Genomic DNA, 22,523 nt, shown 5'->3' with positions numbered 1-22,523 from the left:
CCCTGCTTCTGGAATGGCGCCATAAGGCCTAAGAATGATTAGAGGTGTAGCAACTACTTGCTACTTTCTCCAATGTGATCTCTGGAGCTCTGGAACTCTAGAAAAGATAAATGGGTGTTCTTTTGAAGGGGGGGGGATGGAGGGGGGGGGGAGCTGGTGGGTGGGGAGCAGGCCCAAGACTGGGGATCCTAAGAGAGCAGGTTCTGACCAGTTCTGGAGAACCGGTAGCAGAAATGTTGAGTAGTTCGGAGAACCGGTAGTAAAAATTCTGACTGGCCCCGCCCCCATCTATTCTCTGCCTCCCAAGTCCCAGCTGATTGGGAGGAAATGTGGATTTTACAGTATCCTTCCCCTGCCACGCCCACCAAGCCATGCCCATCAAGCCAAGCCATGCCCATCAAGCCACGCCCACAGAACCGGTAGTAAAAAATTTTGAAATCCACCACTGGGTCAGTCATAAGGACGAATCGGCCCGAATTTTATGTATGTGACTGTAAGGGTGCCAAAACGTCCTACCAGGTTGTAATTAGCTTTTGGATAGGTCCATTGTAACTTTGAATACAGGTAGTCCTCGACTTACAACAGTTTGTTTAGTGACCATTCAAAATTACAACAGCACTGAAAAAAGTGACTTGTGACCATTTTTCACACTCAACAACCATTGCAGCATCTCTGTGATCAAAATTCAAATGCTTGGCAACTGGTTCATACTTATGACAGTTGGAGTGTCCCAGGGTCATGTGATATCCTCTTTTGTGACCTTCTGACAAGCAAAGTCAGTGGGAAAGCCAGATACGCTTAACAACCGTGTTATTAATTTATCCTCTGCAGTGATTCACTTAACAAGTGTGGCAAAGTCATAAAATGGGGCAAAACTTAGTTAACAAATTTCTCATTTAGCCACCTAAATTCTGGGCTCAATTGTGGTCGTAAGTTGAGGACTACCTGTAGTTGCTAAGCAACTGGTTGTAAGTCGAGGACTATCTATATCTGAGAGGTAGATTTTAAAAAATGTTCTGCTAGTCTTCTTTACAGAGAAGAATGTCATCTTAAATTTAACATTAGCTCCATTTGCAGAAACATTTGCTGTTTTTCCCCATCTGTGCCAGCATCGTATGGTGGATAGTTTTCCAAGACAACTAGTTGAACTTTAATTTGACTTTCAAGCACTGGAGCTGTTAGGTTCAATGATATTGTCATGTTGGAAAGTGAGGGGAAAAAAAGAAAGAAAGTAGTATTTCCAGGAGAGAGTTAAGAAAGCTAAAATGAATCACAGCATTCACTCTGTAGAAACAGGACTGGCAATAGATTTTGCTGTTGTCTGGAGAGATTAGGTCTGGCTGCTTAGTAGCCAGATATAATTTCTTTTTTGATCTATGGGGCTAGCTAGAGCTGCTGCTGCAGCAAGAAACAATAAGAAATAACGGGGAGTTTCAAAACAGCCTTTCTCAGCTTCCAAAGGGATGGACTTGAATGCCCAGAATTTCCCAGGTAGAATGGCTGAGCCTGAGAATATTGGGAGTTGAAGTCCCAAGTTTGAAAAGGCTTCTCCAAAACCTCAATCTTCATGCTAATCATGTATAGAGAGGACATGTTGACCTATGCCAGTGTTTCTTAATCTTAGCAAATTAGCAAGGCTGTCTGGGAAGGTCTGAGAGTTGGTCTACACCAGTGGTGGGTTGCTACTGGTTCACCCCGGATCAGGTGAACTGGTGGCGGCAGCGGGAGGCTCCACCCACCCCAGGGGTGGGTTCTAAATTTTTTTACTACTGGTTCTGTGGGCGTGGCTTATTTTGTGGGTGTGGCTTGGAGGTCATGTGACTAGGTGGGCATGGCTAGCTGGTCAGAGTCATTTCTGGAAGGTCCTCGCACTTACGACCCGACTCATTTGTTTGCTTTTAACACTGATCAGTTGTAGGACGGCCCTTTGAAGCCCCGCGGCAAGAGTTTAAACAGTTTTTTTCCCTCTAGTCATCAGCTGGGACTCAGGAGACAGCAATAGATTGGAGGTGGGACCAAATAAAAGGTAAGAATAACGTGGGTGGGTTGGGGAGTGGGAGAACCGGTTCGGTGACATCATATCGTCACCGCTACCGGCTCGGCCGAACTGGGCTGAACCGGGAGGAACCCACCACTGGCCCACCCGCCCAGATGTTTCTGCGCATGAGTGCGTGCGCACCCATGAGCGAACCGGTAGTGACGGGTTTTGAAACCTGCCCCTGGTCCACACATCTTAAATTTTCTAAGGTTGAGAAAGACTGATCTATGCCTTAAAGTGAAAATATAAATTTACATGGGACCAGCCATCAGCTCTTCAACTTCCCTGCATTTCTACCATTTTCATAAGTAGAAGAAAACTCCCTGGGAAACAGTCACTGACAAATATGGAAAGGGGCAAGCCAAACACCATCACAAGAAACACAAGGAACTTCCAAAATTATTTCTCAATACTTGGTTGGAAGGATTTCTTTTTCCTAAATTGTCTTTGACAAAGATTATTGCATCCAAAGCATGTTGGAGAATGTGGCAACTACCTATTGGGCAAGCCAAATCTTCATGGTTTTTTTCTCCAGAAAGCAGAATTTAATTTCCTATTGATCAATGTCACAAATGCCAATTGTGTGGAGAAAAAAAAGATACAATGAACATTAAATTTTCCTCTGAATTCATTGTGGGACACAACACGTCAAAAATGAAAAAAAGTATAATTATAACAATTCAAACAGAATTGCATACATGAATTGGAAAGAAAGCGTTCCTTAGAGACCTTCCCAAAGAGTTGGAAAATGAATATACACCTACCTTTTTGAACTTCAGCTTTTATAGTCACAGTACATTTATTATAACTCTACATGTCAGGCTTGTTTGAGTTCTCAGGATTATAATTTAAGACGCAGCATATCGGGAAGCACCTGTGCATTGTTCTCTTTTTATTCAGCAAGCAAAGCAACACAAACATTTTGTTTCATTTCTAGGCAGTATTTCTTTACAAGTATTCCTCCTCCTGGCCCAGATAACACCCGCAATAAATCCAACAGCAGCAGGTTGAGTTAAAAGTGACTGCCCAGGCATTTGAGAATGAATTCTTTCTCTACTAGCAAAGTAAGACTTCGTGAATCTAGTGAAGGCTATCTTGTTACGTTGATAGTCTAGACAGGGGTGGGCTTCAAAAATTTTAGCAAGGGGTTCTCTGCCTGGTTGCTGGGTGGGCGTGGCCATGGTGGGTGTGGCCTAGTTGGCCTCCTGCACCATGGTAGGGGGTGTTTTTGCCCTCCCCAGGCTCCAGAGGCTTTCCTTGAGCTTCCGGGAGAGTGAAAACGACCTCCCCAGGCTCCAGAGGCCCTCTGGAGACCCATTTCCAGCCTTCCTGAACTTCCAGTAGGCTTGTTTTTCACCCTTCCTGAGCCTCCGTGCATGCCCTGCACTTACCTGCATCCAAAACGGGTTGTGTGGGGACTCCTGGGAGGGGAGGGGCGTGTTGGATGGGGCCAGCCAGGAGTGGGATTTGGGGGTTCTCCAAACAGCACAGAATCTTAGCTAAAGGTTCTCCTCACCACAGCCCACCTCTGAGTCTAAAGAGTTAGCTAAAGACTGTATGAGTATTGTTACTTCAATTTTCTACTCCCCACTTAAAGATAAGTATAGGATATTTATCCTAGTTGGCTTTCCCCCCATATCTCTCTGGGTGGCAGTTGCTCTCTCACATCTGTTAGGATGTGAACTTCCCCATTCTTTTCTGTCTCCCCACCACAAAGCCCATCTGCACATGATAGAATTTCCTCCAGAAGGCGACACTTTTTCTTTAGTGCTCTCGTCCACATTCAGCCTGTTCCGCTTCTGTGAATCTTGTCCCAGCCTCTTCTTAGACCAGGAACAAACTTTCAACAGCCAGCAATGTCCAGGTTTGTCTCTGTCTGCCTATCATTTTACTTTTGTCCTTCTTTTTTTCCTCCTGATGTCATCACCAGTCTCCTTCTTGCCTGCTGAACAGTAGTTCCCCTTTCCTATGGGAAAGTACGTTATACTATCTCAGGGTTCTGCTATCAGCTACAAAAAAAAAAAAAACCCGCACAACATTTCTAGGTACAGGTAGTCCTCGACTTACAACAATTTGCTTAGTGACTATGCAAAATTACAACGGCGCTGAAAAAAGTGACTTATGACCATTTTTCACACTTATGAACTCACTCCCCATGGTCACATTTGGATGCTTGACAACCGATTCATATTTACGAAGGCTGCAGTGCTGCAGTGCTCTGGGGTCATGTGATCGCCTTTTGTGACCACCTGACAAGCAAAGTTAATGGGATAGCCAGATTCACTTAACAACGGTATTACTAATTTAACAACTGCAATGTTCACTTAACCAATGTGGCAAGAAAAGTCATAAAATGGGGTAAACTCACTTAGCAACATACATTTTGGGCTCAATTGTGGTCGTAAGTTGAGGGCTACCTGTATCTGAGTATGTACATGACAGAATGCTAAAGAGTCATGGTTGACTATGGATTGCTTAGTGTTTGAGTGCTTGATTGATTGATTATCTACTATTAAGTGAATGTCAACTCTTAGCAATCACATAGATTTCTTCCCCATGGCAATATGTCCTTGTCCTTTAGGTCTTACAACAGGACATCCATTAACAATATAACTGTGTCCATCAACCTTACTACTGATTGTTCTCTTCTTCTTTTTCCCCTTCCCCTTTCCCAGCATTTCAGCCTTCTCAAGACAGTTAGACCTTTGTATAATGTGTCGGAAGTAGGATCACGTCAGCCTGGTTCTTCATGTCTCAAGGGAGAATTCTGATTGACTATTGACTGACTCAATCTGTTTCTTTGCTTGACATAAAAAAGAGATGAAGCCAAACTATTATCAAAAAAATGCCTAGAAAATGTGTGCCATAATTCCTCCATCCAACACTTCATACTTATTCCCTCCTTAGGGGCAACTTCTGCTGCTGGACCAATACAAGTCATTTCATTTTAATAATGTGAAGCATCAAAACCTCCTGGATGAGGTTCTTCTGTTTCTAGCAGCTAAATAGCCACATAACTTAGCAACTGGATAGGGGAGGGGCAGTCCTACAGCCAGTCAACCGGCCACCAATATCTGAAGACAACTTTCCTGCAACATAGGAAGTCCACCCATTGTCCTAGGAGAATATATTTTCAAGCCAGAACTTCTTGAATCAGCAGTGGCCTGACAATGAGATGGAGGCTCATTGGGAGGCCATGTTCTTGAAAAATGGTACTCGAGCCCATTTTGAACTGGGATGAGGAACACTGAGTGCCATCAACATTGTTCTTTGACAGGAAATTGAGAAAGAATTCTCGAGAATTCCAATTCAAAATGGAATCAAAAATTTGGAGGACATTAAATCATTTCTCTTTTTGCAATTAGTTATGATGAATCATTTATTGGTGCTCTGCTACTTGTTTATATTTATTTATTTGCAAGTGTTTGCAAGTATTTTATTTATTTGCAAGTATTTATATGCTGCCCTTCTCCCGAATGGACTCAGGGCGGCGAACACAGGTAAAAACAAATAAACAGATAAAAACATACAATTAAAACCCAATTAAAACCAGTTAAGATCGAATGATAATAAATAATAATATGAGGCATGCTGTACAGTTAAATAAAATGAAAGAAGAAATTCTGCTTTCTTGAGCCTTGAAAACAATTATTGAAAGTGATACCTTTGAGTGATACCTTTGAGCTGTGTCAAAACAATCAGAAACAAAATAAATGGGTTGGGGATTGAACTGATAAATAGTTTATTAATGCTGGATTCATGACTGGGATTTTGAGGGGAGAGGAAGGAAATCTTCACCTGTTTTGGAGATTTAATGTGTAACTCACCACACACCTGTTTGCAAAGCTCTGCCCAAAAAGACTTCAATCTCATTGTCAAGTTAGTTAATTACATGAATTTACTGTTGTTTGTGAAGGTTTGGGTACTATTCATGAAATGTTTCTGTTCCATATTAGTTTCAATGACTGTCAAAGGGAAATACGCTTGGATGGATTTGTGAGCTGAAGGAAGTTGTCCTATTTTTAGAATAATATGGAAAAAAGACTATGTGAAGCTTTAAAAAAATAGTAGCTTTCAGATGAGATTGTTATGTTTGGCAGATGTATAAAACTCCTAGAACATCCGAATCCGAAGCTTCAGGACAAAAACATCATTATCATTGCTCATCATAGCATAGTTGAAGTATCTATAGTCAACATCAACTATGGATACAGCAAGTTGGGATTAAACATGTTTATTTTCTCTTGCTGATGAAACTTTCAAATATATGGTTCTTGAAAATGCCCTTGAGGGCAAAAAAAAAAAAAAAAAAGAATTGAACTATATCTAGGCAGCTATACAATTCAAGTAATATGTCTTAGATGTCATGGATGAAGATTTCATTTTATTTATGTATTTAAATAATTTATATGACCACCCATCTCATAATAGTGACTTTGGGTGATGTACAAAGATTAAGACCCAACAATTATAGCAATTACCCATGGTATCCCAAGTAATGACATCTTCCATTCATTAAACACATCATCCTCTACTATAGGGCAGGCTTAATAGCAATAGCATTTAGATTTACATCAGGGGTGGGCTCTACTTACCTTTACTACCGGTTTGCAACAGGGCTGCGCGCGCATGTGCAGAAGCTTCTGCGAATGCGCAGAAGCATTTTGATGACGTTGGGGTTGATGGGCGGAGCTTCTCGCTGGTTTTATTACCGGTTCTATAGAACAACCCACCACTGATTTACATACCTTACGGCATTCTCTGAGTGATTTACAATGTTGTATTATTTTTTATGCTGCCCCTAAACAATCTGGGTCCTTCCCGGAAGGATGGAAGGCCGAGTCAACTTTGAGCTCCATCAGCATCAAACTGCAGGCTGTGGGCAGAATTTTGCCTGCAATATTGCATTCTAACCATTGTGCCGTCAGTTAACCTCTTGGCTTTGAATACCTGGAAAAACAGCCAGGTTTTCACAGTCCTACCCAAGTCCAATAGTGTCAAGGCCATTTGCCTTTCTGAGGGATTGCTGTTTCCACCAGGCAGGCACTTGTACAGAGACTGTGTGGCATTTGCTAGGTTGTGAGATCTATACAACAGTGGAAACCTCAATATATGGAAGTTGTGGTTTCTCTATCACTAGGTGATTTTTAAAAAGAGCCTTGAAAACCACCTTTTTAGAAGAGCTTAATTGTTTTTTTGGGGGGAGACGGGACTCTGCAGAGTAGTCGTTGAGGTATTTCCTGTGGTCCCTTACAAATCCACATTTCGAAGATTCTAGGACATAGTGTAAGTTTGATGTAAATTTGAAGCATTTTTCTAAGATTTACAAATGTTTTTGGTTACAATATATCATTTATTTTAACATTTTGTGATAAAATTATTGAAGGAGGCAATTTTGAAGAGGGCATAATATGTTTATTAAAAGGGGGCACTGATTCCAAAAGGTTGAGAAACAGTATTTTAGACTATTGTAACTATAATATAGTTTGTGGACAGGAAATATTTTCTGTCTAGGTAGGAGACATTTTAGGAGCCAAAGACAGAGCTATACATTTTTAGTTCATTTTTCAGAGGTGAGTTGCAAGGGTGGGACCATTTTATAGGTCATCCTTGAAGCCATATAATATTTGACAGATTCTGACAGACTCAAGATAATCTGGAATCAAAGTTTGAAGGTAGGGAAGGACGTGTGCAACCCACAAGTTGCTCAAACCTAGACTTGTATGAGCTGATCGAGAACATACCATACATATCAGTGGTGGGTTTCAAATTTTTTTACTACCGGTTCTATGGGTGTGGCTTGGTGGGTATGGCATGGCTTGGTGGGCGTGGCTTGGTGGGCGTGGCAGGGGAAGGATACTATAAAACCTCCATTCCCACCCCACTTCAGAGGAAGGATATTATAAAATCTCCATTCCCTCCCCAATCAGCTGGGACTTGGGAGGCAGAGAATAGATGGGGCAGGGCCAGTCAGAATTTCTACTACCGGTTCTCTGAACTACTCAAAATTTCTGCTACCGGTTCTCCAGAACTGGTCAGAACCTGCTGAAACCCACCTCTGATACATATGCACACACACAAATGTCAGTGATTGGCAGTAAGATGCTATCAACAATTAAACATAGCATTCCGAGTAGAGCAGGGGTGTCCAATCTTGGCAACTATAAGACCTGTGGACTTCAACTCCCAGAATTCCCCAGCTAGCCATCCTGTGCTAGAGATTTAGCATGTATTTGGTGAGATTTGTTTCACCTCAAAAGACTATTTGTCCAGCAAATTCAATTCAACCTTTAACCCACCATTAGTATGTCAGGACAAATCCAACCTTCTGGTTCATTGCACTGCAAGCACAAGCTATCAACTATTTTTGAGGTGCAGGAATTGATATGAGTGCTGCCATTGAGAAAGCAGTGCGATTATCTCTGGAGACCTTTTGAGCAGTTTGTGTTGGAATTGAGGTGTGCACAAAAGAACTAAAGGTATTGTAACTTGGAATCATTATTTATGAAATAACTGCTGACACATTCTATTGACTTCTGAGGTTAGTGAGCTCACTAGAAATATCAGTCCTAGTACAGGGAAAAAAATGGATTGATTTATGAATGATGATCTTATCATCAAAGGAAATGGCTTAAACCTGGTTCATTCAAACAGCTCAATCTTGTCATCTTGTCATCTTCCTGGCCACTCATTTCCAAATAACTCCAGTAAAAAAAAAAAAATCTATCAGCTGGAAATACCTCATAACCTTCGGTGTGAAACCCACTGGGGCGAGTGCTAAGGTTTAGAGTTTGTGAAAACAAATGTTTCTGATGTTTGCAGAAAGCTCAACATTATCCGAGTACCCTCAGGAGGTTACATATGTACATTTATGGATGGTATGATTGCAGTGATACTCCTCATCCAACAAGCTTTGACACTTGTATGTCTGTGTGCTTTGGGATCAGTTTTGACTCTGGCTGACTGTCTGGACAAGTCCCTGCAATTTTCTTCAGAATTGTAGGAACTGTAGTCTAAAACATTTGGAGGGTACCCCAAAAGTGTTTTTTCAAGAGGCAACTGGACTTCCTGGTTTTTTATTTGATGGTGTAGGGTTTCCTGCCTAAGTTGGACTAGAATATTTCCAAGATCCCTGCACAGAATACATATATTTAGATATATTTATTTATAGTGTATGGGAAATGGAGCCTAGGATGCACTGAGCTATATTGATTGTTCTTAGCTGGCAACAGTAGCCTAGGAGTAAGCAAGAACAGCAGTTCAGAGGTGGGTTTCAGCTGGTACTGACCAGTTCTGGAGAACTGGTAGCAGACATTTTGAGTAGTTCAGAGAACTGGTAAATACCACCTCTGACTGGCCCTGCCCTCATCTATTGTCTGCCTCCTGAGTCCCAGCTGATCGGGGGGAAATGGGGATTTTGCAGTAACCTTCCCCTGGATTGGGGTGGGAATGAAGATTTTACAGTATCCTTCCCCTGCCACGCCCACCAAACCATGCCACGCCCACCAAGCCATGCCACGCCCACAGAACTGGTAGTAAAAAATTTTGAAACCCACCACTGCAGTAGTTCCATTGTGTTGTCACTACCCCCCCCCACCTTTCTACCTATAGTGCTAATCTCTTTCTCTTTGAAACAACTGCAAAAGTTGGCAAATATGGGGACAGCAATTGCTGTCTTGGTGCACAATGATATATGGTCATTAGATAGCAAGGATATTTCTAGATATAAATACACTTATTATTTAAAAAACAACAACAACAGCAAAGCCAAATTTATTTAAAGAATTTTCCATTACAAATCTAGATACATACTTTTTTCTATCCCTAGCTGGTTCTGTCAGGACCCTGATAGGCAAACACATTTTATTAAGTGCCTCAAGCTTTTGTGAGACACAGCTCATTTCATCTGCTATAGCTCATCAGGCAGCTGTAGTTCACATAAACGTAAGCAACAATTATCAGATGTTGGGCTACCATGGACTACCATGGGTCTACTCTACCTCACCTAGATGGCTCTGTGGACCCTAAATAGTTTTTCTCCCCTGTATTAAAATCAGAAAGCAAATGTTTCAGCATTTGCAACTATTGAGAATAGACTTAAGAATTCATCTGACCTAATAAATCCTGCTGAAAGACCTTGGAGGTTGAAAATGGACCGTATTTTCCAGCGTATAAGACGACCGGGCGTATAAGACGACCCCCGACTTTTCCTGTTAAAATATAGGGTTTGGGCTATACTCGCCGTATAAGACTACCCCTCTTCCAACGCACACCAAATAAAAATTAAAAAACATCAACTGGCTCACCCACAATGTAAAAGCAGCTGTGCTAGACCCAAAATGGCCCCTGCAACAAGCAGGAACCTCACACAGCCACAAAAAGCCCAAAAAAACAACTTTCACACTTTACACACACAAAATTCCACATACAGCTTTGTGAAATTTTGTGTGTTTGTGTAATTAGAGTGAAACACTACAGGAACACACTAAATCTCAGAAAGCTACACAAATATTATTTTATTTTATTTTTATTTTTATATGAAAGCTAAATTTAAAACTTCTTGAACTTTAAATGGCTAGGTCTAAAAAAGAACAACTAAAAAAAAACCCAATTAACTATTTTTTTTAAAGCACCCAAAGGGGAAAAAAACTTACCTAATAGAACAGGGGTCTCCAACCTTGGCAAGTTTAAGACTTGTAGACTTCAACTCCCAGAATTCCTCAGCCAGCTTTGCTTTGCTGGCTGAGGAATTCTGGAAGTTGAAGTCCACAACTCCCTGCCTGCTTGATTGCAGGCAGGGAGTTGCTTGCTGATGGAATGGATTCAGGCAAGCGAAGCAAGGCAAGCGTTGCGATTAGCAGCTAAGGTAAGCAAGCTGGAGGAGGAAAACTTTTTTCCTTTTACATGGCTCTGGCGATTCCAGCTGAGTTGCCTGATTAGCAGGCAACTCTGCTGGGATGGTCAGAGCTTGGCTCATCAGAGCCTTTTGGGCTGGTCTGCCTGGTTACAGGAGAACGACACCCCGCGTATAAGACGACCCCTGACTTTTGAGAAGATTTTCATGTGTTAAAAAGTCGTCTTATACGCCGGAAAATACGGTAATACATTTACTTATATAAGCATCCCTTAAATGATGAATGGTGATGGAGATGGAGATGGATGCTGGGAATTGTAGTTCAAATGTTGAGAAGGCCGCTACAGACCATGTCCAAGGAGATTTCAGTCATCCAGGTCATGGTTGTTTCAAAGGGGCTTTTTAAAAAAGCAACTGGACTATGTATTTTTTTTTCCCTTGAGGGGAAAAAAAAAACATTTTGCTTCTCATCCAAGAAACTTCATCAGTTTGGGCTGGATATTGGTTGGGGGTGGGGGGAGGCGGAGAATTAGTTCTCAGAAGGATTAGTTCTGAGACTTCTTCTATTCCCCCCTCACCATCCACTCAGAACTGAGGAAACTTCTTGAATGAGAAACGAAACATCTTCTTCCTCAAGGGAAAAAACATAGTCCAGTTGCCTTTTGAAAAAGCATCTTTGAGACAACCATGACCTGGATGACTGAAATCTCCACAGACATTGTCTGTAGCGGCCTTCTCAACATTTGAACTACAGTTCCCAGCATCCAGGATCTTTCTACCACATGTGGTGGTTATGTAAAAAAGCCAGGGAGTTCTGGCACCAAATTAAGGCATGACTGGAGGAGATATTAGAACAAAACATAGACCTAAAACCAGAATTATTCCTACTAGAAATCATAAAAGGGAATTACAGCAAAGAATCAATATACTTAATGCTTCATGTCATAACAGCAACAAGGCTGGTTTATTCACAATACTGGAAAAAGGAAGAAATCCCCCCTGGAAGAAGAAATAACAAGGAAGATTTTGACACATGCAGAAATGGACAGGCTGACACTAGAACTCAAAAACAAGAAGGTGAGACAGAATACTATAAAATCTGGAATAAAGTGTATTATTGGTTGGAAAGGAGAAAAGGAGTTGGAACAAAAAATATTTAGAGTTTGTAGAATTAGTACTGGATAGTATTAATAAATGTAAATAGTAAACAAATAGTAAATAGATAGTAAATGAAGACAAGGGATATGTATATAAGAATAAAGTAGCAATGTATGTTAAATAGTAATTATATTTGTTGTTATGGAAAGAATATGTATGGATATGTTAAGACCAGGATGGTCACACTGTGTCCAATGTTTTTAATGTTTAATAAATATGTATATATATTTTTAAAAAGCACCTTTGAGCTACAGACTATGTAAAGTATGTTCAGGAAATGAAAGAGGGCGATAAGAAGGGTGAAAGAGTCCATAAGCAAAGAAGAATGAAGGTTTCAACCTCAGCTATGTATTTTCTCTGGTTTATGTTGCTGATTTACCATTGAATGATGTAAATTAACCAACATTTTTCTTTTTCTCTCCTGGTCTTTCGTAAGGTAGTTGGGAAGATCCTGGCCACAGCCATCATTATTAGAGCACTCATGAAACTTCTTGGTGTGAAATCAGCAGGTCAGGTTTTTGGTTCTCTCCAAGGTGAGGAAGAGACAGCTTTTAGAAAGCAACAAAAATATTATTTTTATTAAAGAAATAACATCCAAATAATTGCCTTTAGTCCTTATTATCTTGATGTTTCTATGACCTTCATCTCAAGAGCTATTTTTTATCATGAAAAAAATATATCTGCAATTGTATAAATGATTGTGAATGCTTGGGCTATTAATGACTACTGGCTTGTTTTTAGAGTATGTATGTATTATTATATAGGAAATAATGTCAGACAGTTTGACAGTTTGATGGCAGTAAATATTCTAGGTAGCTTGCTACATTTTATATCAATATAAAAGATTTCACAAATGACTATAATAGATACACATGGTTGGCAAAAGAATTATCTTGTGTCTGTGCTGTGGCTGATACGATAACATTTCTGGGGAATCTGATCTGACTCAGTTTAGAATAACAACCCATATTTATGAAGAACTTATCCAATCTTAAGAATCTAGGTAAGCTTTCTTACACAAAATTGGATCTCAATACTGGAGAGGCACAAAACACATTTGTCTGATCTACACTCAAACTACTTGCAAATTGTCCTGACATACCTGGAAAATCTGGAAGTTAATGATGCAATTGAATGAAATGAAGTCATAAATTATCTTTTTGCTCCTTCTGTCTCTGAAATCAGGACACTGGGGTGTTTTCCTCTCTTGTACCATATATGCACCCAAAGTATAGCAGCCAGCATAGTTAAAAAGATGGATATTTTCAAGATGAGCAGGATAAAATCAAGGTTTCTGCGTTGATTTCTAAACAGAGAAAAGTTCCAACATTTTATTTTAAATTGTTCTTCATTATGACAAGTAAAATGAGTATAGATAAGCCACTCATTTATTTCACTTTTAATTTACATTGAACTTTTAGTACAAATAGAACAAATGAGTTCTCATATTTACTTCACCATTATTGACCATTATTTTGCTGTGTTTGTAATAATAATAATAATAATAATAATAATAATAATAATAACAACAACAACAACAACTACTACTACTACTACTACTACTACTACTACTTTATTGTCTATCCAGGAGTAGGATTATTCTCCTGTATTCAAAATATTATTTTTTTTGTTTTTTAGATCACTCGTGTCTTAACTCAGACTGTGTAAAGAACCATCTACCTTTATATAACTCTGCTTATAATTTATGATCATTATTAGAAATTGTGCTACATGTCTCACCATCAAATTCATGTCATCTAAGTGGTTGTGGAAATAGCTCTAAAGAAGAGCTAAGAATCATGGTGCAGACAGGTTGGATGGTCCTAGAAGTCAGATTTTGTTTACTAGGTAAGATACTGAAAAACAATCCTGCCTCCAGATCAGGAAGAATCTTTCTTAGAGGATGAAGATAAAAAGATGAAAGGAGAATAAAGTAATTCTCATCAATGGATCTAATCCATCAACTTGTACAGGTGGACATAAGTTGCATCTGGTCAGAGTAGCTATTATGTGAGCTGAAAATATAGGACATTGTGATTAGTCCTTTGCAAAGTGAGATCATTCACTTTTCCACATATGACATGTTGGCATCTTTGGCTTCTGTGAGGATGGAGGTTCAATTGCATAGTTCATCTCAGCTGCCTTATAGATCCAGTTGATTTTGGGCAGGGGCTTGAAGATTACTTTAATGATTTGGCAGGCAGTTCTACCACAAACCTTATTAAGTTCTGAAAATCTGAAATAGTTGGCGGGAATGCTCCTGGTCTATCTTTGTGTATCAATGCTGGAAAACAATTTCATCTAAAAATCTAGCCCGTTGGTTTGGGGTGAGGCATCATTGATACATTGCTGATACCCAGTTATAGATCAATAGCCCAAGCCACATTGGAGTTGTTCTGAGGTCTTCTCCTAGTAATTGAAGGCTGTGAGGAACTGGCTGGATAAAACAAAATCTGGGCAATATGGAGTTAGTCCAGAAATCAGTAGGTTCTTTGGAAGCTTCTATGCTGACTCTGGATAATGATGCACTCTCCTTGAAAGAGCAGGTTTGGGGACAACTTGGGGATTCCCTGGAGTCATGGCTCCTATTTGATGACCAGATTTATATTACGGTCCTGATTTGCCCAGCTTGAACTACTGTGCCACTTGTGGTTCTTTCTGGACCAGAGACCTTAGTGATGTCCTCATCACTTTGAGGTTGGACTACTACATTCTGTTCGGAGCTGCTTAAGAAAGCTATACAAAAACTTCAGCTGGTGGAAAATGCAGCTGCCCTTATTTTGACATTTGAGAGCTGCTTAAGCAGGGTGTACTTGTTCTTTGGGGACTGCATTGTCTGCAAATAGGTTTCCAAATGTTATTCAAAGTGCTGGTGTTGACTTAGGAAGTTCACATGTTTTAACTCTTAGTCACTTATGGTGTCCTCTTCTTCAAACAGAAATATATCCTGTGTGTTCAACTATGAAAGAGATGCTTCACATCCATCCACAAAGGGTGGAGGGGGAACCCAGAGTTAGACTGTTGTAGTGGCTGATAAAAATAGCTTGCCACCAGATGGTCCTTAGTCTATTAATTTTCAAGAATATGGCGACACGTTTTATTCTATTGGGGGTTTAGAATCTACGTGGCTACTTGGTTGGTGGTGATTTTTAATTTTATTTTTAAGTTCAATGTTTATTTTTGAGTTTGATTACAATGTTGTAAGGTAGCATTCTGGAATTTCATAGGAATGAATGGTTCTGTTTTATTTGTATTTATGGACTGTGAACTGCCCTGAATATTGTGATTATATCTATTCTAACTACAATACCCCCATCTCTCTATCTACCTCATCTCTCTCTCCCTCCCTCCCTCCCTCTCTCTCCCTCTCTCTTATCTCTCTATTCTCTCTCTCTCTTATCTCTCTCACACACACAGATATCTATTTATCTCTCTCTATGTATCATGTGTATATGTGTATATGTATGTGTGTGCACGCGCATGTGCATATTCTAATAAATAAATAATAAATAACATGAAGTGAATACAAAATGTCATAAAAGAAAAGGTGCCTAACAGAGAAAAATCAAGTGTTCGTTTGAAAATGTCAGGAACCTCTGAGTCAAAATGGAGAAGTAATGGAGCATGAAGCTAGGAAAAAAATCCAGAAAGCATTACAAACATCTATTACAACAGAGAAAATTAAAATTATGCAATAATTTTGGAATATAAGCATTATAGAAGAGCATATTTGGGGGAAGGAGGATTTCCAAGAAGATGTAAAACCCCTATTCAAATGGAGCAAACACCTCTACAGAATTACCATGGGCTGTTCATATCAGTTCTCAAATGATATGCCATGGGTCTAGTCCAGTGATGGTGAATCTATGGTATGCGTGCTGGAAGTGACACGCAGAGCCATCTCTCTGGGCACACCAGCCATCGCCCGTTGCTCTTCTGGGTTCAGGCATACACATGTGTGACAGCCAGCTGTTCTTCGCATGCATGGAAGCACTGGAAGCTGGAAGAGCAACAAGCGATGGCTGGCGTGCCCAGAGAGATGGCTCTAGGTGCCACTTCTGGCTGAGCTTCCGGTTTCCGGCACATGCATGCACACTGGCCAGCTGATCTTTATGTGCGCATGCACACCAGAAACCAGAAGATCAGGTGACCGGCATGCATGCATATGTCAGAAACCGGAAGCTCAGCATGCGCGCACTGGGGAACTGCTCTTCTGGTTTCTGGTGCTCCTGCGCGTGCGTGCCGGGGATCTGCTTTTCTGGTTTCCAGTGCTCCCCCCGTGTACGCACCCCCATTTCAGCACTCAGTGCTGAAAAAGTTTGCCAGCACTGCCTAGACTATCTTACCCCTTCAACTCAGCAAGGAAGTCAGGCTAATCTTCAGATGGAAAGTGAAATCACAGAGGTAATGATAAAATGGTGGACAGTTTCTATTACCTTAAAGTAGGCTAAAAAAATGGATGGGGTCTGTAGTTTATGTTCCACCATCTAGAGATACAATGTTTTTGGTTGATACAACAATTCTTTTAGCAGAACATACTACCTATGGAATTCCTGCCGGAAAATGGCTTAATGTAGCTTAGGCATGTGTTCTGTGCTGCATGCTCTAAAACAGGGGTGTCAAGCTGGCGGCCTGTGGGCTGGATGTGTCACACGTAGGCCACGCCCACCCCAGCTCCACAAAAGGAAAACATCACGAAATGTCACATGACGGCAACGTGACGCCGCAGGTTTGACACCCGTGCTCTAGAACATAAAATAATAGGGTTGGAAAGAATCTTGGAGGTCTTCCAGTCCAACCCCTTGCTTGATATAGGGAGACCCTATAGCCCTATACCATTCCAGACATTTTTAGTGATCCCTAATTTTAATAAGAGTTCTTGAATTTTCTGCTTTACTTCAGTGTTTCTTAGTTTTATGAAATATTTTAATTTAATTTTAATTGTGCATCAGCTGCTGGGCACCACAAGTGGAGAGTGGAATTTAAAGATTCAGCAAAGCAACAAACAAATGTATGAAGCATCATATTTTGGTAGAGTGGGAGGAACAAAGAAGGTGGTGCTAACTGTGGTCCCTGGCATGCAAGTAGGGGAAAATTAATGAGTGCCTTTTGTGTGTTTTGAATTTTCACAACTTTGCTTTTGGTTATGATGGCCAGGTTGTCCAGAGGTAATCAGGTTGCTGCTAAAGTACAGTATACTTTGGAATCCTGTTTTACTTAAGAAGTATCTACTGGTACAGGAGTGGGCAACTGTGGCCCTTTTACAACCTGTGGACTTCAACTCCCAGAATTCCTGAGACAGCTGTCTCAGGAATTCTGGGAGTTGAAGTCCACAAGTTGTAAAAGGGCCACAGTTGCCCACTCCTGTACTGGTAAACTATCTGGAATTTTCCTTGGAATATCACATATAAGCAAGAAATTAGAATACCTTTCAGGAGATAACGGAGGTTCACTTGATTCTACTGTTTTATTTTCTTTGTTTCTAGATGTAGGTGTGGAAACATCACCTATAGATAATAACATATTTTGTCAAATACTAAAGTAGGAGATAAAAATGAATGCATTCACATTTCCTGATTTGTGTACTTATTAAAAAGAGGACCCAAACTGGACTTAGGTTGTTTCGAATATTATGATAATAATAAAGATTGCTGTTTAGAACATGCAGTTTAATAAATATAGGACACAATGATCCATGAGTTCAAGCATGATGTACTCTCTATCTGTGGCCAAATCTATGAAAATCACACGTATTATGTATCTTGGCTGCCCTTTTGAAAATACCCGGCCCATGGTCTACTAATTTAAAATATTTATGTATATTATAATTATACATTACTATTCATTTACAAATGTCCCATTCAAAAGAGCAAAAAACATATAGTAAAGCAATTCTCTCTACAAGATCGTTAGAACAAAACCTTGCCTCTCCTTGTTATAAAAGCAAGTCTTGCATGATAAAATAGACCATTTATTGAAGAGAATACAAACAGTGAGGAATTACCTTTGTTTAAGCATATAAAAGCTCCTCAGTTATAAATTAGGAGCAGAAAGGCTCCGAGAACATTTGAGGTGGGTGGGGGATGTATACGATGAGGCAAGAGAAGATCTGTCATTCTGGCTTGTGCAACTTCCTCCTGCTGGATTTGCTTTCCTATCCTCTTCTTACCCTGGTATAGTGGTATCACCCTCATCTTTCAATTGGCTGCCCCATGGAATTGTTTTGGGGATCCTCAAGTCAATATGTTGTGTGGCTGCTATGGCAGGTGCCTGCAGGGAAATCTCCTGTGCTCACTCAAGTAATGGATAACCGGTAAGGAGGCAAGTCAACCTGGAGAAGTACATTATGCCATTGCTCTGGACAGCAGGTAGAGACAGAAACTAATAGGACCTTGGCAATTCACTCCAGCCTTTCATTTTATCTAAAATGTATCTTTGAAGGATAATTGTGTTGGGATATTGTTTCTAGCCAAATTGCTTTTCAAGAAGACTATACTGGTGGTGGGTTTCAAAATTTTTTACTACCGGTTCTATGGGTGTGGCTTGGTGGGCGTGGCATGGCATGGTGGGCATGGCTTGGTGGGCGTGGCAGAGGAAGGATACTATAAAATCTCCATTCCCACCCCCTCCAGGGGAAGGATACTGTAAAATCTCCATTCCCTCCCCAATCAAGGAGAAGTATACTGCAAAATCCCCATTTCCTCCCGATCAGCTGGGACTTGGGAGGCAGAGAATAGATGGGGGCAGGGCCAGTCAGAATTTTTACTACCTATTCTCCGAACTACTCAAAATTTCCGCTACCAGTTCTTCAGAACTGGTCAGAACCTGCTGAAACCCACCTCTGGACTGTACATGCTTTAATTATACTGATGGACAACAGGCTATACCCCTAAATGCAGTTTACAGAAGTAGCAACATCTGGGATGTTGTGAGACACCGTTTATAGCATTAGCAATAGCACTTAGGCTTATATACCGCTTCATGGTACTTTTACAGCCCTCTCTAAGCGGTTTACAGAGTCAGTATATTGCCCCCAACAATCTGGGTCCTCATTTTACCGATCTTGGAAGGATGGAAGGCTGAAGTCAACCTTGAGCTGCTCAGAATTGAACTCCTGGAGTGAGCAGTGAGTTAGCCCTGCAGTACTGCATTCTAACCACTGTGCCACCACGGCTGTTAATACATCTTAACTCTTCTTAATACACCACGGCTCTTATACATCTTTACATTATTTCTACAAACTTAAGAGGCTAAACAAGTGTTGTTGTTTAAAATGGAAACTGTAATTCTCTGAAATCTAAGCAAAATCAATAATGAATAACAACAAGGAATCCTCGACTTATGACAGCAATGGAGCCAAAAATTTCTGTGGCTAAGAAGCGAGACATTTGTTAAGTGAGCTTTGTCCCATTTTATGACCTTTCTTGCCACAGTTATTAAATGCATGTTACAGTTGTAGAGTTACTAACACGATTGTTCAGTAAATCTGGCTTCTTCATTGACTTTGCTTGTCAGAAGGTTGCAAAAAGTGATCGCATGACCCTGGGACCCTGCAGCCCGCATAAACACATGCCAGTTCAATTTTGATCACGTGACCATGGGGATGCCACGATGGTCATAAATTTGAAAAAAACAGTCATAAGTGATCTTTTTCAGTGCCATTGTAGTTTGGAATGGTCACTAAAAAAATGATTGTAAGTCAAGGACTACCTGTACACAGTTCTAGTATTTAGATAGAAACAACAGTGCATTATCCTCCTATGGTTGCATGATGGCCCTCTTCCTAAAATAATAACTATAGCAAAAGGATACCTGCAATAATGATTACTTCCACCGGCTGCCAGGTGTCATATTTTCTCTCCACCCCACATAGATAAGTCCCAGCATCATTGTAAGTGAGTTTCTCCATGACCACACTGAATTCACGAAGTACATGGTTGTCTCTGATGGACATTCCATTCTGCTTCACCTCTTTCTCTGATCCTGTTGTTCGGATGGTGCGGTTATGAGAACAGAATCTAAATCTTTCTTCTTTGCACCAATACTTGACAGCTTCTTCATCCCCTCTTCTATATTTGCAGCTGATAATCGCTGAGCCCCCATGGGGAGAAATCACTATTTTAGGAGTCTCCAGCATCCAGCAAACTGAAAAACAGTTACAACTATTTTTACTAAAAAAATAAAATAAAAATAACACAGACCCCAGAACGATACAGTGCATCCAGAGTTCCACTTAAGTTTCTGTAGCCTGCATGAAATTAATTGGATAAAGAGGAAAGCATTTACTCATCTTCCCTAAACAGTTTGCTCTTCAGAAGGGTTCATCTTCAGTTATCCCCAAGTTAAGAAGGCTTGTGAACTATTAAATTTGATCCCAGATGTCTGAAGAACACCATGTTAGTCAAAGCTGATTTATATAATCACTTTTCTTAAAGAGAGCCCATCATGGATTTCCCTCAATTTAAAATGCAGTAGTCGACAAAATGAATCAGCCTCCCCGGTGTCTGAACCGAGTGCCCGCCTGCAATCCCTTTTCAGCAAGCAGCATTCATAGATGTTAGCATCTGTTTGAAAAAAATCAGCAAGAAAGCAAAAAAATAAAAATAAAAACAAACCCAAAAATGAGCAGGACAAATATTAACATCTTATTTCAAGAGCGAATGAAACTTCTTTAGAGAAGGATATTTCACAGGCAGCCGAGAAAATCGGGCCAGGAAAATGAGAGAAATGCATGGGGCAAAAGGAAAGCTTGGAAAATAAGACAAATGAAGAGTAGGAAGCTTTCAAGAAAGTGCCCAGCCCTGTGGGATCTCTTCTAACCCCTCTTCTGTTTTGACATTGGAATGAAGCAGTTTGTCCTTCTTCTTCTTTATGCAACTATCTCTAATGAAGTCTTGTTAATGCACATTTTTCCTCTGAATGCATTACCATTTTAATATGTTTATTTTAGACAAATTGATTTTTCACTAGAGAAAGGCTGATAATCTGTGTTGCCTATCATACTGCTGGAGACTTTCTTTGGTCAATCTCATTTCATTAATCCACTCCCCTAGAAATTTTTTGTTGACTTTTATTAAGAATTTGGATTATTATAATAAAATCTAATATAAATTAAATTTAGAGAAAGAAAGGAAAAAACAGAAAGATTAAAAAGGGCAAGGGAAAAAGAAGAAATAAAAAAGTAAGAGCATAGTAAAGGGAAAAGAAATATATAAAGAAGCGACTTCCAATTTTCATCATAAGTTTAAACAAATTTATTAACTCTTCATCCTCTCTTAGCTTACAAACATTTATCGCTTTATCCCGTATCCCATCTCTTATCTATACATAAATCCATAAAACATTTTTTCAGTTCTTTCATCAGCAGAAAATCCAAAAAAAGTAGCCAAAAGTAACAATATATCTTATTTTAACCTTGATCAAATAAGCCAGCTTTATATTTCTTCCTTTTACAGTCTTAATCTTTAGTTGTTCAGACATTGTTATAGCATTTGATTTCTTTTCGTTTGTTCTTTGTCCTATTACACAGACTTCTGGCTATTTTTTTTTCTTTTTAAACATCCCTGATGATGTCAGATTTGAGGTTCAGGATGTATGAAAATAGGCTGAAAAAGGTTGCCAGACACAGGATGATTAAGGAAAACATAACAAATTGAAACATGGATATGAAACATCAACATCAATTCAAAATAAAATTATTGCCTTTGACCCAACACAAAAATGTTTGAGCAAGAATGGATCTATATTATTTACTTAGAATGGTGTTTAAATGGCTATGCATTATTCTGAAAGAAAGAAAGAAAGAAAGAAAGAAAGAAAGAAAGAAAGAAAGAAAGAAAGAAAGAAAGAAAGAAAACTGGTATATTGCTTACCCACCAATTTTTCAATGTATTCTGAAATCAGCTGCCATCAGATCAGTAGACTAAAACATCACCCAGCCCTACCTGAATTCCTTGATGTAATTGTAGTCAAAAGCTTCTAATACATTTCTATCTCACATTGTAGTTTCTCTATTGCAATTCAACTATGAAGCATAAATGGGTGTCCCTAGATTGAAATGTTCTATATTTGTATTTCTGCCTTCCTTTCACAATTTTGTCATCTGCCAAAAGGACCAGAGAGAAACTCTGCTCCACATCATTGGCTAAATTGTCCAACGTGCATATATCTTTGTTGCAGGTAGCTGAACCCAAATCTAATCTACTCCCCAGTTCCAATAGTTCTCACCATGGAATAATGTCCAAATCAAGCCATGGAAAAGATTCATTGTTCTTGTTTAAGTAAGATGTTGTTGCTGTTTTTTTACAAAAATGTAGCTTCTCTTTCTAAGTTGTTTCCAGAATCTTCTTTCATTTTCATCTCAACCACAGACCTTGGAGACTTTTTTTTTTGCCTCTGGTATTCTGTTGAAATAACTATGTTTCACCAGAGGAAGAGGCCAGATCTTGCTTAATTTTTAAAAAGAAAGCACAT

General features: G+C 39.8%; 1 protein-coding gene across 1 annotated transcript; it reads right to left on the bottom strand.

The window, feature by feature from the left end:
* Window positions 1-13,202: 13,202 nt before the first annotated feature.
* LOC139310483 (CMRF35-like molecule 7) lies at window positions 13,203-22,317 on the bottom strand. Its single transcript, XM_070934646.1, has 4 exons — window positions 22,278-22,317; window positions 19,863-20,195; window positions 17,479-17,557; window positions 13,203-13,356 (listed from the first exon to the last, which is right to left on the bottom strand). Exons 1-4 carry the CDS (start codon window positions 22,315-22,317, stop codon window positions 13,203-13,205), a joined length of 606 nt encoding a protein of 201 aa, XP_070790747.1.
* Window positions 22,318-22,523: the final 206 nt, after the last annotated feature.

This window comes from Pituophis catenifer, unplaced genomic scaffold, assembly GCF_029215685.1.
Source record: "Pituophis catenifer annectens isolate HBS135680 unplaced genomic scaffold, rPitCat1.0.hap2 SCAF_2, whole genome shotgun sequence".
Lineage (NCBI taxonomy): Eukaryota > Metazoa > Chordata > Lepidosauria > Squamata > Colubridae > Pituophis > Pituophis catenifer.
Note: the sequence above shows the minus strand (reverse complement) of the source record. Positions and strands in the feature narration are given on the sequence as shown.

Excerpts from the sequence above, each read along its gene's own strand:
- LOC139310483 (XM_070934646.1), bottom strand. The coding sequence starts at position 22,317 with ATGAATCTTTTCCATGGCTTGATTTGGACATTATTCCATG. Across the intron at positions 20,196-22,277 it reads GATTTGGACATTATTCCATG|TTTGCTGGATGCTGGAGACT; the intron begins GTGAGAACTATT and ends ACTGTTTTTCAG. Across the intron at positions 13,357-17,478 it reads CCTCCGTTATCTCCTGAAAG|AAATCAACGCAGAAACCTTG; the intron begins GTATTCTAATTT and ends TTCTCTGTTTAG.